Source organism: Pelodiscus sinensis, chromosome 8 (genome assembly GCF_052426305.1).
Source record: "Pelodiscus sinensis isolate ZL-2025 chromosome 8, ASM5242630v1, whole genome shotgun sequence".
Taxonomy (NCBI): Eukaryota; Metazoa; Chordata; order Testudines; family Trionychidae; genus Pelodiscus; species Pelodiscus sinensis.
The window spans coordinates 42,342,292-42,358,861 of record NC_143059.1 but is presented as its reverse complement, the minus strand read 5'-3'; the positions used below and the strand labels follow the sequence as shown (position 1 = coordinate 42,358,861).

The window sequence follows — 16,570 nt, the reverse complement described above, 5'->3', positions numbered from 1 at the left end:
GTCAAAGTGATTCAAAAGAGATCCTGGATTAATGTATAATCAAATCTGGTGTGGATATTTGTTATATTATTGCATAGAACACTTTTAGTTTTAATATGGGAATGTGAATTTATAATTTTTTAATTTGAAATATAGAACATTGTGGAAAGCAAAACAGAGAAGACTTCTTAGTTTTGTCATCTTTTGCATTTATATTATAGGAAAAAACAGGTGGCAAGCTGCGTCAAAGTCAAACCCAGAACAAAGAAGTGATACAAGAGTATATTGCTGGTGCAGAGAGCGTTACAGAAGATCCAGGAACCAGGGACTATGTTGTTATGCGAGCCCGGGTGATGGCAGCAAAGTCAGTTTGTGGAAAATACAAAAAAAAAAAAAGAACAATACATAACTTTTTTTTTTAAGATTAAAATATTTTAATAACTGAAAGCACAATTTTCACATGGCAGTTTTTGCTAAAATTAACTTTAGCTGAGCCATTTAACTTTTGTCTTTAAAGTATGAACTGAGGAATGAGTATAACATAATGCTTTCTCTTCTTTGGTCAAGGTTGTTAGGAGCACTTTGCTGCTGTATTTGTGATCCAAGTGTAAATACCGTTCCTCAAGAAATAAAGCCAGCTGAATCACTAGCTCAGCTACTGCTTTTCCATTTGAATTCGAAATCTGCTTTGCAAAGGATTAGTGTTGCGATAGTAATCTGTGAGTGGGCTGCCTTGCAAAAGGTAGGATGCTTTATACAGAAAAAAATAGTTTATTAAATTAATTAAAACAGCTTCTGTTACAGTCTGAAATAGAAGTACAACAGAAAAGATAAAACTGCAGTTATACCATTAAATCCTAATGAAGCAATGGCACGGAAGCATTCTGAATTTTAAAGATGGCTAAAAGACAACTGTGTAGCTTAGTGAATGTGTTAATAATTCTTGTACTAATATTAACTCTAGATGGTTACTTTACTGTCTTTTTAATATTCTGTACAATTTATCCTTCTGTTGTGATTTTTGTTCTTCTTTGGCAAGTTATCCTCATGTAAAATCAGATGTTAAACCTATTTGTGAAAACTCTTCCATTGAAAGCGTATGGATTCTTAATTTTCATAAAGTATTGGACTCATTAGCTGTTTTCATGGTACACTGCATTTTCAGTGTGCTCCTTTTTTGGCTTGAAGTTTTATGTTAAAAGCTTTACTTTTTGTTCAAGAGCATGTAAGTGTATGCCTACACTACAGGACAAAGTCAAGTTAAGATACACCACTTCAGCTACATTAATTGCATAGCTGAAGTCAAAATAGCTTAATTCAGCTGTTTAAACATCAGGAAGCTGAAGGAAGAATACTCTTCCTTTGACTTCCTTTACTGCTTGTGAAATGAGAGTTACAGGAGTCAGAGTATAAATAATTTCAAAATAATGACTTGCTGTGTAGCCGTACACTTTGTTGTTTTGGAATAATGTTAGTAGTTCTGAAATAACGCTGCTATGTAGACGTGCCATAATTTATTAGCAGAGTTCAGTTTTGTTCCTTAATCTTAATTGAACAAAATAGCCTATATGAACACTTGAAGATATGAACTGGTTGACTTCTTTGTTTTAGGAATGTAAAGCTGTGGCCCTTTCTGTGCAGCCTCGCTTACTTGGAGTCCTTTCTGAGCACCTCTATTATGATGAAATTGCTGTTCCTTTTACACGAATGCAGAATGAATGTAAACAACTCATTTCATCACTAGCTGATGCACACCTTGACATTGGGAACAGAGTAAACCACAGTGTATTTACGATAGATCAAGCTAATGAATTGGTGAGTAAATCTGAATGAAAAATAAGAGTAGAAGCTACCTCTTCAATGTACTGTATAATAATGTTAAATAATTGCAATAGTTCTAAGAAATCCATACATATATTATGCTTTTATTGGTCACTTTCTCTGCATAAGGTAAGAAACAGATGTTCATTTAGTGCGCACAGAAGGTAATGAACTGAAAGATTAGTGGCATGATATATTTTTCAATGGAAGAATATCTTACACAATTATAGAAGCAGCATTTTAAACCCGCCTGTTGGATTCACTATCAAAATTCTTTTATGTCAACATAGAACACTTATGCAGTCAAAAGTTATTGAGGCTGATGGGAAATATGCAAATCAGGTTTCCCTAGGAAGAGTAATTCAAGTAATTTGCATATGTTCATTCCACTTGAGATGTATGCACCCAATGCAACAAAGGCAGGTTTTTTTTCCTTAGCAGAACCAGTCGGGTGAAATATGTGCTGTCTGCATGTTAGTAAAAAAGAAGTTGCTCCAGACTCTTAACAATTCCTTCTTACTGTCCAAGTCAGCACTGATTTCCTGTTCTCTTGTGCCGAGAGAGAATCGCAGACCACATTCCTTGAAGGAGTCCTGCTCTTCTAGAAGGTTAAGGTCCCTGTGACTGTTTACCAGTGAACAATATAAAGGATGCAGCAAAATAGAGCTTCCATTGGGAAGAGCTGCTACCCAATACAGATTACTTCTCATCAACAATCCTTGAGGCAGACTTCGTACCTCAGTACCAACCTCTTCAATGCAAAATATACCTTCATTCTGATGACAATGAGAGCAGTCCAGCAACATGGTACCTACTCTGTATCTGAGCTGGATTTTCCAGTAATACAATAGGCAAACTAGCAAGTGTACTGCTTGATCTCAGGCTTAATCGACAAATTTGCAGTCTCCTATAGTATGAGCCCCAGATACCATGGAAGACTATCCATTGCTTCCTTAGCCATAGAACTCCAGGGTAAACTCAGCATTCTATCCAAGGTACCAGCATCTGTTGATATCCACTGTACCCTGCACTGCTTGGTTCTGTGACTCCATTGTCAAGCATCTCTGGTTCTCTGAAGTTCCTTGCTCCCAGTATAGAAGGCAATACTCACCTTTGTTGTAAGGGTTTTTTTTCCTAGCTCCTCTGGGATTTTGTGAAATGGCCTGGAGACTTGGCTCCTTGAGGCAGTCATGTTTGAGGTCGTATGCCCTACTAATCGGCTCATTAGAGTCCTGGTAAGTCTCTTCTTCCATCAGATTCTTCCTGCGTCCTCCTTCGTCTAGATAGTTTCCATGGAAGAGACACATGTTATCCTTGCTGCCAATGTCAGTATTGCAAAGAACCTCAAGACCAGCCTCCGATGTAAGCACTTCAGCCCACCTCAATATAAAGAGACTCCGTTGCAACCTCCTTTGTGCTCCTCCTCCCCATTGAGGTTGTGGCATCTGGGAACTCTTAGACTGTTCAGCATAATTATTAGGCATATCAAAAGTTTTCAATGAAATTAGCTGCCTCTTTGATGTTCAGGGTTGATGTAGTTCATGGCAAATGCCATCCTGTGCTTCTTGTAGGACCAAGAGAAGGTACAGTGCCCCTTCTCAGAGCAATGAACACTTTTACCTCTACCGTTCCCCTTTCCTTAATTGTCTCAGCAGTGAATGAAAGAGCATGTCAGGGATGGCCACCTACCTGAAAGGGCAAAGACATGAAGAAATTACCTTCTTTGGGGGGGAAGGAAGTAGAAAAATCTATTCCATAATTGGCTTATAAGCTTGTATCTGGCCAGAGAGGCTTGCTAGTTAGAATACAATTTCTTCCTTTGGGACAACATACTGAAGTTGGCAGATAGATAGTTACCAGAGGATGCTAGGAAAGATTGTTCAGAGGATCACGAGTAGTGTCTCAGTCTAAATATTGTGTCTCAGTCTAAATATTGTAAGATTCATTTTTCAAACTGTGGAGGTGCCTCGTGTAGAGCTATTGGCATGTTCTGTTGAGAGGAGTAGAAAACTCTTTTTGTTCCAGAGCAGGTCACACTCAAGGATCTCTCTTACCCGTGCTTTTCTCTTTTCTTAGAAAGATACTTTATGCCTACTCTTCCATTTCATTCCTTCCATGAGTTTTGCTTAACCAGGATTATGCTTACACAATCCTTCTACCATTGGGGTGGCCTTACCAGCATTGGCTCTCCAGTCTCCTGAGACCTTCTGACTAGAGGTCTTTTTGACGCATCCTCAGAAACAGACTTGATCTGACATAACTACTGTTTTCTTGCATATTCCAACCTGACTGCTCTCTATCTTGCGGCCTGGTTTTTCCATGGCTAATACTTCAGGAGGTGGAGTGTTTTGGGGAATGTTTTGCAACATTCCTTGAATAGCAGAAAGGTAAGCATTAGATAAGGTTACCTGTCCAAGTGGAAACAATTTCCTTATAGTTACAGCAGAAGAGTGATTTGTCTTTCCTGGTCTAACATGTTTTGGACAACTTTCTCCTTCTGAAAAAAGACTTATCAATTTAGTTCAATCAGGGTTCTCTGCACATTCATCTCTGCTTTACACGCTCCTGTTGCAGGCCACACAGTGTATTCTAAACCAATGTCAGTTAGATTTATAAAAGGTCTGAACTTTTCCCCAATGTCATGGATCGCATTTCTCTTTGGAACTAAAATGTGATGGTGGCTCATTAAGCATGCAAATAAGGCACGGCAATAATCACTGCTTTGCCTCATTTGCATATTTTCGTGTTCAAGAGAGGGCAGTCTAGATGTAGCCAATGAGAAGCAAAAAAAAAGTAGGACTGGAGAAAATGAGAGAAGTGTAAAAGTTGTGTGTCAGTTTAAAAAAAAAAAAAAAAAGAGGAGATATTAAGTACTTATTCTACAGAGAGCTTCCATCAGAATATAAAATATACACCATGTCAAAATACATTTGATGTGTAGTGGGAATCCCAGTTTATAGGTATCAGCTAGTACTTCTAAAAGTGAGGAGAAAAAGAAAAAAGCAAGGAAAAAAATGGGGAAGAGACTGACATTTTAAGCAAAATGCCCACAGCCTTCATTGTGGACAGAATTTCACTGTTTAAGTTGGTGGGATCCCTTGTGTGTCTTTAACACTGTATTGCTTTCCTTGTTCACAAACCCCACCTCCTCTTGTATCAGAAATCTGGCTGTGGTAAAACAAATTTATGGTTAACTCTTATTTTCTTTTCTTTAGGTTACTACTGTTTTCAGTGAAGTTACATCAGCTTTTAATTTAAATCCTATAATTTTACAACAGTTGGACAGCAAACGACAACAAGTCCAAATTACTGTTACAGAAACAAACCAAGAATGGCAAGTGTTACAGCTACGAGTCCACACTTTTGCTGCATGTGCTGTTGTGAACTTGCAACGACTTCCAGAAAAACTAAATCCTGTCATAAAACCTTTAATGGAAACTGTCAAAAAGGAAGAGAATACACTGGTGCAAAACTATGCAGCTTTATGTGTGGCTAAGTTACTTCAACAGTGTACATCAAGATCTCCATGTCCCAACTCAAAGATCATAAAAAATCTCTGCAGCTCTCTTTGTGTGGACTCACATCTTACTCCCTTAGCAGCATGTCCTGCGCAACCTCAGAGCAGTCATGAAAACTCTAAAGGTATATTGCCTAAGTCTGTATCGGTTTTGGGAAAAAATTGGGTAAATGTAACACTTGCCTACTATCTGAGAGAGTTTGTCTGTTCAAGAATTCCTCCTAAATGCTAAGTGTTAGGACCACCAAATTTGGTATACAGATTCCTCTTATCATAACTTAAAGAAAGGTCAGAGTTCGACTGTGCCTGGAATGAGGTTGCTTCTCACAAAACCATACAGGGAAAGACAAAATCACCAAAGAGTTGAAAAGGGCTAGCTGGGGACACTTCTCACCCCTCTGGCACCTTTTAGGGTTGCTCCTCTTCCTCAGGGAGTGAGGGGAAAATGTAGTTTGTTGCATTCCTAGCTTTGGGGAGCCCAGGTAGGGATGTAAAAGAATAGTCAACTATCTGATAGGCAGAAACTTATTGGATAGTCGTCTAGTGATGGGACTAGTCACTCCTGCACCCTCCCCTTGCTGCCTCTATCAGAGAGAGAGGTAGCAAGGGGTGGGAGAACAGGAGCCAGTGCTGGGGGGAACCGGCTTAAGAGCCGGTTCCACCCCCAGCACCATCTCCATGGGAGGGAGGGCAGGAGAGGTAGAGGCACAGTGGGAAACAGTGCAATTCTGCTTTTGAAAAGTACAGGAGCCCCTCTGGGAATCTGGTACATTTCAAAAGGAAGACCCACAGGGAGTGTGGGGCCACTGGGTACTCCCCTGCTGGCCCTGCGCTCACTGCGGGGCTTCTGCTTTTGACCTGTAGCAAGAGCCCAGCAGGTCTCTTGCTACAATTCAGAGGCGGAGACACCCTTATAGACTAATTGAATAGTCAATGGAAATCTAAATTTAACATCCCTAAGCATGGGGTCAGACAAACCTGGACTTTTCTTAGCAGGGGGACATTCACACCTTCCCAAGCTATGCCCTCTGGGGTTGCAACTGCCATAGGGAGGTGCTTCTCACCTGGCCTAAGCTGCTGCAGTCAGAGAGGGCTGGGGTAGCTTTCTCTCCTGCATTCTGAACCCCTCATCCCCAGCCCCTTCAAAGTGCAATGATTTAAATGAAGCAGGTAAATTTCCATATTTTAGCCAAAACAACAAAACAAAAATTGGGTTAAAAGATCCAAGCAATGGCAGGTAAATCTTCTAATACTTTATATACAGTAGACATATACATGAGTGTTCTTACTTGTTAGACTGATTTTAATATATATCTTAACTTTTTGCTTACTACTAATTTTTCAGACACCTTTTACAGTTTTGTGTACATTTATGTCTTTGAATTTAGTTATCTAGCGTAAGAATTTGTTTTAGTGAATTTTCTGGAAGCTTTTATGTGGAAGACTTCTTAAAACAAAACTCCACTCATGGGATGGTTTTTAAATTGAAATATTTAATGGAGCAGAAGTATGATGCATCTGGGAAAGAGTGGTGTGTTACTGTTCTGTTTGAATAATATTGTTGGCACAGTTTTACATGGAATAAATGTAATTTTGCTGTAGTTCTTCAGTTTAATGGTCAGACAATTGAAAATGAAATGGTCACAAATAAGTATAATGATGCTGTTAATGGAGGAAACCAGACCCTGCAAAAATAGTCTTGAAATTATTTGAGTTCCATTCTTGTGACTGACAAGCAAATCTCTGTTTGGGATAAACACAGTTTTTAAAATATTCTGTAGTGAGGCTTGACTAAAATTTTGTGTGTTTAGAATTGGAAATGTAAGATAACATGCTATATATACAGTATACTCATAACTGATTAAACCTAAAACTGTGGCTAGCTGACCTTTTTAATACCTCTTCTGCTACTTGAAAGGTAGCTTTATAAAAGTAAGGCTAGTTAACCACATCTGTATTAATCCTTCCTTTAGATATTTGAATACTTGTAGGATATTTTCCACCTTAAATTTAAAGGGTAAAATTCTGTAGACTCTACAAACACACAAAGTCTGGGGAGTGAGTGTTCATCACAATAATTTTGGTTTGACCCAAATTATTGTGATGCACACTCGCAAGAAATTTAGGCAAAGTAGTGAGTGTCTGTTTAATTTTACTATGAAGTACTTACCACTAGTGTTTTGTTTTTTCCTCTAGTGTAGCCTAATTTGGGAGCTGGGAGAGGCTTCTATTCCTGGCTCAATGACCCTCAGTGTGATGCGGTGCAAGTCAAATCACTGCTCTCTGATTGTCCATGTGATATTTACTTTTTCTTGGTAAAGCAAGATGAGACGCACAGGCAAGGAGTAGGTGATAGGTGTCAGCAGTAATAACTTCTGGTTATTTGTATTTTAAAGTAGGTTGTCAATTTATTCTGTAATAGGACCTAACTCTGAGAGAGACGGGATGCACCATACTGTTACCAAGTACAGAGGAATAATTACTCTATACAGGCATCAGAAAGCTGCTTTTGCCATCACAAGTAGAAGAGGTCCCACACCAAAGGCTCCAAAAGCCCAAATTGTAGACCTTCCCACAGGCAGTGGAAACATAACCACTGAACTTGATGAGGTAAATAAATTTTAGATCTTAATTGTTATTTATCATTGATTAATGAGACATGGTCTTCCTTAATGTAGCTAGATGTATTTCAGTCGATGGGTTTACACAAAGGATGGAACAAGGGTTTTTCTTAAAATCTGGATTCATGTTAATGTCTTCATTTTGTTAGCAGCATGAAAACTTGTGTTCAGTTACAGGAAGAATCAAATATCTGTAGTGACTTAAATAGTCTAGCAGCACCTTAAAGACTAACACAACAAGTAGATGGCATCATGAGCTTTAGTGGGTTCAACGCATTCTTCAGATGACTGGAGTATTAAAAGTCCAGATCCAAGAATAAATAAGCGAAGGCACGGGAATGGGGTGCGGAAAAAAGGGGGGGAAAATTGGATGGTTCAAGTTGCAAGAGACTGAGAACAATTTGCACCTCTATAAATACCTGTTGGTTGGTTGTCATTGGGATGAGGAAGTACGGTATGTCTAGACTACAGGCTTTTGTCGACAGCAGTTTTGTTGACAAAGCTTCTGTCAACAAAGAGCGTCTAGTCTACATCCAGTTCTGTCAACAAAGCAAGCCGCTTTGTCGATATGACATTGTAGACACAAAGGATAGTGTAGATGCACTAGTGCCTTGTGTTGACAGAACTCTGTCAACAAAAGGCATTATTCCTCATAGAATGAGGTTTACAGCCCTCGACAAAACCACTGAGTTCTGTTGACGTTATGTCGACAGAACTTAGCAGCATTGTAGATGCAGGTATAGTTTTGTCGACGAGTCCACTTTTGTTGACAAAACTCTGTAGTCTAGACGCACCCTGTGTGTGCAATCCAGCTGATATCTCTATTCATTCCTCCCTGATAGAAATAACTTGTAAATGAAGTTAAGTTCCAACTCTTTCCTGTGTATTTGGCTTGTGGAATTGGCCAGAAACAACACTGACTTCAAGATCCATTAATGATTGCCTGGGAGGGTTAAAGTGTTCTCCAACAGGTTTCTGAGAGTTGCTTTTTCGGATATCTGATTTGTGTCCATTAATTCTTTCCTGTAAGAGAGGGTTCCAACCTAGTGACTTAACCAACCAAACAATGGGTACTTATAGAGGTGCAAATTGTTCTCATCAGCCTCTTGTAACTTGAACAATCCAATTAACTTTTTTTTTGTCTTCCCTCTCCCTCCCGCCTTCCTTTATTTGTTGTTGGATCTGGACTTTTCAGTCATCTGAAGAATTGGGATGTACCCATGAAAGCTCATGATACTATCTACATGTTTTGTTAGTCATTAAGGTGCTGCTAGACTATTTGTTGTTGTTTTTTAAAGTTTTTTTTTTCAGTTACAGACTAACTTGGCTACTTCTCTGAAGTTACTAAACTTAAACTCATTCTAAAGGAAAATAATTAGTCCTGAGTAAAACAGCTATTCGTATAAATGGTACGTGCAGAGTTAAATTCTTAGGTACTATATGAGAAAAGTGTACCCTCTCTGTGACCTCAGTCTTTTTAATCTCTCTTCATACAGGACCCATTCCAAACCCCTAATAATTTTTATTGCCCTTTTTCTGAATCTTTTCCAGTGCCAGTTATTGGTGTGGGGGGTGTGTGTGTGTGGTGGATTTTTTTGTTTTAAGATGAGGCAACCACATCTGTACTCCGTATTCAAGATGTGGGCGTACCATGGATTTATATAGTGTCAATAAGATATTCTGTCGTCTTCTCTATCCCTCTTTTAATGATTCCTAACATTCTATTTGCTTTTTTGACTGCTGCTGCACATGGATAGTTCTCTAAAAACATCCATTCAGTCACTCCATGATCTCTCAAGTAGTTGTAGCTAAATTAGTGACCATCATTTTGTATGTCTCGTTGGGATTATTTTTTCCAGTGTGCATTACTTTACATTTATCAAGATTAAATTCCTTTGCCATTTTGTTACCCAGTCACTTAATTTTGTGAGGTCATTTGGAAGCTCTTCACAGTTAAAACCCAAGCAGACTATATTGAGCAGTTTAGTATCTGCAACTTTTGCCACTTCACTGTTTATCCATTTCTCCAGATCATTAATAATTGGTTGAATAAGACTTGCTTCAGTACAGACCTTTGGGGGACACCACTAGTTAATGTCTCCATTCTGGAAACTGACCATATATTCCTAACCTTTGCTTCCTGTCTCTTTTTAACCAGTTATCAATTCGTGAGATTGATAACTGGATGCTGCGTAGCAACCATAAACTCCGTTTGTCCTGCATAATGTCACTTGTAATGAATGTACAGGCAGTCCCCGACTTATGTCGGATCCGCACTTACGAACGGGGCTTTTCTCGCCCCGGAGCTCATGGGCGGCAGGTCGCCGCCCGTGTCCTCTGGGGCAAGAAAAGCGTCTCCTGGTCCCTCTGGTCTGCTGGGGGGGTCCAGCAAAGCCGCTGGACCCCCCCAGCAGACCAGAGGGACAGGAGCAAAGCCGCCCAGGCACCGGCTTTGCTCGGGTGTCCCTGGTCTGCTGGGGGGCTCCAGCGGCTTTGCTGGACACCTCCAGCAGACCAGGGAGACAGGAGCAAAGCCGCACAGGCGGCATTCCGCCGCCTGTGCAGCTTTGCTCGGGGGCAAAGGAGCAAAGCCACACGGGCGTTGGGGTCCCTTTGCTCGGGTCTCCCTGATCTGCTGGGGAGGGGGAGGGGGCACAACTAATGTGCCTGCCCCCCCCCCCCCCCCCCCCCCCCCCCCCCCCCAGCAGACCAGGCTTTTGTTGCGGGATGCCTCGGGTAGAGCAGCTGGGCTGCTGCCTGGTTGGTCCTGTGGGAACCTACCGGGCAGCACCCCAGCTGTTCTGTCCCAGGCTCTAGATTCAGCAGCTGTTGAAACTGATCAGGCTGATTCCAGGAAGCTGGGGGCAGAGCAACTCTGCTTCCGGCTTCCTGTAGTCAGCCCCTGGTCAGTTTCAGTGGCAGCAGCTGAATCTGGAGCCAGTTCCGACTTACATACAAATTCAACTTAACAAACCTATAGTCCCTATCTTGTACGTAACCTGGGGACTGCCTGTACTGTGAATCTCCAGAATCTTACTACCATGGAAGTAACTCACCCTTCTTTTTACTTGGTATAGAATTCCAAAGATGTAAAAATGGAAGTATTCCTCAAGGGTGCGTCTACACTGCACCCATAGCTTGAAATAAGCTATACAATTTGAGCTTTGCAAATTGCATAGCTTCAAAATTAAAATCAAAATAAAACTTTTTTTTTCATTTGGCACTGTTTACACAGCACTTACTTCAAAATAAGTTGCTATTCCATAACATCCCTTACTCCTCATGGAATGAGGTTTAAAGGGACTTCAGAATAGTGAGCTCGTTACATTTCAAAATAACGGGCCGGCTCAAAAGATGCAGAATAACTATTTCAGAATACCTGTTATCCCGAAATACAGGCAGTCCCCGAGTTACACGGATCCAACTTACGTCGGATCCGCAGTTACGAACGGGACCCGTCTCCCTGGTCTCCAGCAGACCAGGGAGAGGAAGCAAAGCCGCGGAGCACGCGAGCAGCGGACAGCGTGTTCCGCGGCTTTGCTCCCCGTCCTCCTGGTCTGCAGACCAGGGGGACGGGGAGCAAAGCAGAGCAAAGCCACGGAGCCCGAGGGCAGCAGGACAGCCACGGCGCGTCTGGGCTGTCCCGCTGCTCCCGTGCTCCGCGGCTTTGCTCCGGACGCCTGTCGTACAGCAGCTGGGGCGCTGCCGGTTGGTCCCGTAGCGCCGCTCTGGGTGCTACGGGACCAACCTGGCAGCACCCCAGCTGCTCTGCCCCAGGCATCCCCAAGTCAGCTGCTGCTGAAACTGACCAGTGGCTGACTACAGGAAGCCCCTGCCCCGGGCTTCCTGGAATCAGCTGCTGATCAGTTTCAGCAGCAGCTGACTTGGGGATGCCTGGGGTTCTTAAGTTGAATCTGTATGTAAGTCAGAACTGGTGTCCAGATTCAGCCGCTGTTGAAACTGATCAGTTTCAGCAGCGGCTGAATCTGGACACCAGTCCCGACTTACATACGGATTCAACTTAGGGACTGTAGGTTTGTTCTTCTCTTGTATGTAACCCGGGGACTGCCTGTAGTTTTGCAATGTAGATATTGCCCAACTGTCCTTAAGCATCTATTGCCACCAAAGGTTCAGCAAGCTCAGATTGTGCTCTGGGGACTTGTTCACATGGGGAAGTTAATGAGCAGCAAGTCACTGTGAATTTAAAGTTAGTAGTTATTCTTCATGAACTCTTTGTTGGACTCACTTTTCATGTATTAACAGTGGTTTTATGTGGCTTTAGCTCCATATGTTTCTAAAAAATATTAAGCTTGTAACTGGATATGGCACTTATAGAGCACAGTAAGAGTTTCCACATGAGGAGTTCATGCAGAGTAGCTAGTATGCACCTGCTATTCCAGGCTTTCTCCCATGTAGACAAGCCCTGAGTCTTCTCATTGATGAACAGTAGGGCATAATATTGTGTATACAATTAATTTGTTTAAGCTTGAATGGCGGGGAGGAAATTCTTAGGTTTGTGTGTTAAAATCTGCAAACTGAACAAAAATAAAACTTTCTTGACTATAACAAGCTTTGCTTCATTTTCAGATTACTCTAATGTACTTATTCCTTGAACCATATTTTAATTCTAGGCTCAGAAGCCATTTATTGTACAGAGGAGAGGAGCTGAATTTGCCTTATCTACTATAGCTAAACATTTTGGTGCTGAAATGGTAATAGGATTGCCACATCTCTGGGATGCTATGGTTGGTCCACTAAGAAATAATATTAACCTGAACAGTTATGGTATGTACACTTCTTATTACGTTCTTGTTTTGTTGTAGAGTGTGTTATAGAATCTGAAACTGGGTGTCTGTTTTAAACAGATCGGAAGTCCTTATTGGAAAAGGGAGATATTCCTGCTCAGGAGTTAGTCAATTCTCTACAGGTGTTTGAAACAACAGCAGCTTCAATGGATGTTCAGCTTCACCCGCTGGTAATTAGCATACATACACCAAAGCAATTTTGTGGCAAAACAATTTATTTTTATTGCCATTGATATACTGTTTAAAGTCTTTTAAAACTTCTATCTGAAGAGCATTTCTTGTATTTTAAATTCTAGTATGAAAACTTAATACATCTGTCTTGCTAATTGACTTCTTGCTTGCTAGAGAATATCCCTTGTTCAGGGTGCAAGCAAATGCAGTACTACGTTATGTTTGTATGTGTCTTCTCCTCCGACATCTCTGTATTCAGACTGGAGATCTAGGTATCTTTATGACATTGACTGGAATACAATAATAGATAAAATAGAAAATATAGTCCATATTAAGATCTGATATTTTTTTTCCTGTTTTTCAGTTGATACAGCATTTGCCTCATCTTTATATGTGCCTTCAACATCCAAGCACTGCAGTGAGACACATGGTTGCTCGTTGTGTAGGTGTCATGAGCAAAATAGCTACTATGGAAACTATGAATATTTTGCTAGAGAAGGTTATTCCATGGCTTGGAGCAATAGATGACAATACCAAACAAGAGGGTGCAATTGAAGCGCTTGCTTGTATCCTTTCTTGTATGATCTAAAATTGTGTTAATTAGCAAAAAATGTTTATTTTTTGTAGTGTGAAACTTAGAAATTGAAAGTAAAATTTTTGTGGAGTTATCCTACTGTAGGGTGCTGGAATTCCAGATAGGTTATTTCCATTGTTTGTCAGATGAACATTTTTGCTCTTGATGAAGTTTTAGTAAAAGAGAAAATTGCAGGATTATCATTCTTTATATTTCAGGAACAAGAGGAGAGCCAAGAAAAGTGAAATAAAATTAAAATTATAATGCATATAAGGTAATGAATTTATGGCACACTACCACAAAATGCCATCAAGGCCCATAGCTAAATAGGACTGTCAAAAGAATTAAACACGTTAAGTGGATAATTAAGACCGTGTAGAGTTACTCAAGTAAGTTTAACATTCTATAAGGGATGTAAACCCTTCTGCTTAGAACATAAGCCAACCACAAACTGGTTATGGTTCTTTCACCTTATTTTGAAGCATCTGTCCCTATTAAAGACAGGATACCAGACTCTGACTTATTCATATGATACAGTGTGGCAACTCCCATGTTGCAAAGAATATGTACAAAGGATTGTTCATATGCCTTTTAATTGCATGTCTGTCTTGAGGTATTTGGGATAGAGTTGTCTTACATGTGAACAGTTTTGATAACTTTCAGTGGGTTTTTTTGACCTTTTTGAAATCTAGTAAATATGTGTTTAAATGTATTTGTTCCAAAATACAGGACTTGTAATGATTACAGAAGTTGGAACAACCATGCAGCATTCTTCAACTACTTGTGCTTCACTTCAGGTGTATGCATGGCCTTGCCCCATTCGGAAATTTTTTCTATGCGTCCAAGCCTGCACTGTACACCTCCTCATGTCCCAATCTGAGAGTTTCTGTAGGGAAAGGCTGATCCTCTATTGCTTCAGTTTCTTTTCAACTTTCTGTAGCCTGAGACAGAGCCTAGTATAGTGCCTCAGATGAAATTACTGTACGGTAGATCCATAACTAGGAGAATGATCAGACTCAAAGCATAGTTATCAGTGGTTTTTTGTTCAACTGAGAGGCCATATCTAGTGGGGCCCTGCAGGCATCTGACATGGGTGTTGTACTAGTCAATGTTTTCATTATTTGAGTTGAATAAGGGAATGGAGCACATGTTTATAAAAAATTGTGGGTGACCCCCCAGCTGAGGCAGAGTTCTTAACACTTGGGAGGACAGGATTAGAATTGAAAATGATGCTGGTAAATAAGAGAATTGATCTGACATAATCATGAAGAAATTCAATAAAGACAAGTGTAATGTACTACACTGAAGAAGAAAAAGTCAAATGCACAACTGCAAGCTGGGGAGTATCTGCTTTTGAGGTATCACTGCAGAAAAGAATGATGGTTATAGCACAAATTAAATATGGGCCAGCAATGTGATGCGGTTATGAAAAAGGCTAATACCATTCTAAAGTATATTAACATTAGTGTCATGCATAAGATACAGGAAGCAATCGTCTGCTCTACTTGGTGCTAGAGTCCTCAGACACAGCACTTCAGCTATTTTTAGGAAAGATTGAGGATAAAGTGGTGAGAATCCAGGGGAGAGGAACAATATTTGGTTTAGAGAATCTGACCTTTACAAGGAAAGGCTAAGAAACTGGGCATGTGTAGTCTTGAGAGAGGTAGACTGAGTTTGGGAGGGGATTTCAAATATGTTAAAGGCAGCTTTAAAGTGGAACAGTGATCTATTGTTCTCCATGCCTTCACTGAAGATAGGACAATAAATCAATTGAAATTGCCACATGAGAACTTTGGTTGTATATTAGGAAAAACTTTAAGGATGATAGCACTGGAATAGGCTTCCAAAGGAGGTTATGGGATCTCTATCATTGGAGATGTCTAAGAACATACTGGACAAACACCTGTCAGGAATAGTCTAGAATTTGAAGATGATCTCCCAAGGTTCCTTTTAGCCCTACATTTGCATGATTTAGGTCTTCATTTTGTCAGCAACTCTACTTCAACTGGCTTTTCAGGAACTGATTCCTTGTAGAGTGTCAGTCTGCAGGCAGCAAGGTTCTGGTTCTCTTCTATTGTCTGGGACTTAGTCTGAAGTCAGAAGTGTCTCTTGATGTTAGTCCAATGCATCAGATTTATAGGGGTTACTCTGGATTCCACAACCACCAGCCTTTTCTTGCCATCAGATTCAGGAGTCTGATCTTGGACATTCAAAGAGGTCCTCAAACTAGAGATTGGACCTGCCTGCAGCTGTTAGGTTACATTTATGTCCTACAAATGTTGGGGTTGAATTTTGAGATGTCTACCAGCCTGGTTGGGACAATCTATGAACCTGACAAATACAGCTTGTCCAAGAGGATATGTATTCTGCAGAAGATTCTCAACTCCTGCAGTTAGTGGAAGGACCCCTGCAAAGTCTTTCTGAGACCCCATTTAGGCGCCTTTTTCTCTTTTTATTAGAAAGCCTGCACTATCTTGGGATTCAACCTTGCCCTAAATGCTCTGAAACCATTTGAGCTCATGGTGAGCTGCTTTCTCATTCATTTCTTTCAATACCTACTTGGTAGCAATCACTTTGACTAGGAAAGTTTAGGATTGGGTGCCCTTCTGGCTGATCCATCTTTATACAGTTTTCTGCTGGGACAAAGTTGACCCTTTGTCAACACCTTCATTTCCTACCCAAGTGATCCTCTCTTCATATGACTGTGCTAATCAGAACGATCAGTTGCTAGTCTTCTACTCTAAACTTCACAGTTCTAGGAAGGAAACCAATCTTCACATCCTGGATACTAGAAGAGCTGTAGCCTTTGACCTCCATAGAACCAAAGCCTCTCCTAGGGTCTTTGTTTCTCATGTAAACAGAATGAAAAGAGCTCCTATATCCACTCAGACAATCTAAATGGGATTTGGGCTGTATTAGCATCTGTCATGCTCTGACGCTTCTGGATGACACCCTTCTTCTAGGGTACATTCCACAGTACTAGGGAATGGTCCCTGTCTATGGCTGCTCTTAGAAATGTCTCCTGTTTTGGACATCTGTTAGTTGCCCTCTGATTATTTTTTTTTTTCTGAGCACTAAGCAT

At 40.6% G+C, this 16,570-nt stretch overlaps 1 protein-coding gene across 1 annotated transcript in view; it reads left to right on the top strand.

Annotated features, from left to right (window-relative positions):
• BTAF1 (B-TFIID TATA-box binding protein associated factor 1) overlaps window positions 1-16,570 on the top strand; it is a 112,133-nt gene that overhangs the window by 43,821 nt on the left and 51,742 nt on the right. The window contains exons 17-24 of the mRNA XM_014581830.4: window positions 201-343; window positions 547-721; window positions 1,591-1,794; window positions 5,016-5,442; window positions 7,740-7,927; window positions 12,570-12,723; window positions 12,804-12,913; window positions 13,279-13,480. Of these exons, the coding sequence (XP_014437316.1) occupies window positions 201-343; window positions 547-721; window positions 1,591-1,794; window positions 5,016-5,442; window positions 7,740-7,927; window positions 12,570-12,723; window positions 12,804-12,913; window positions 13,279-13,480 (1,603 nt within the window). The remainder of the gene's footprint in view (window positions 1-200; window positions 344-546; window positions 722-1,590; window positions 1,795-5,015; window positions 5,443-7,739; window positions 7,928-12,569; window positions 12,724-12,803; window positions 12,914-13,278; window positions 13,481-16,570) is intronic.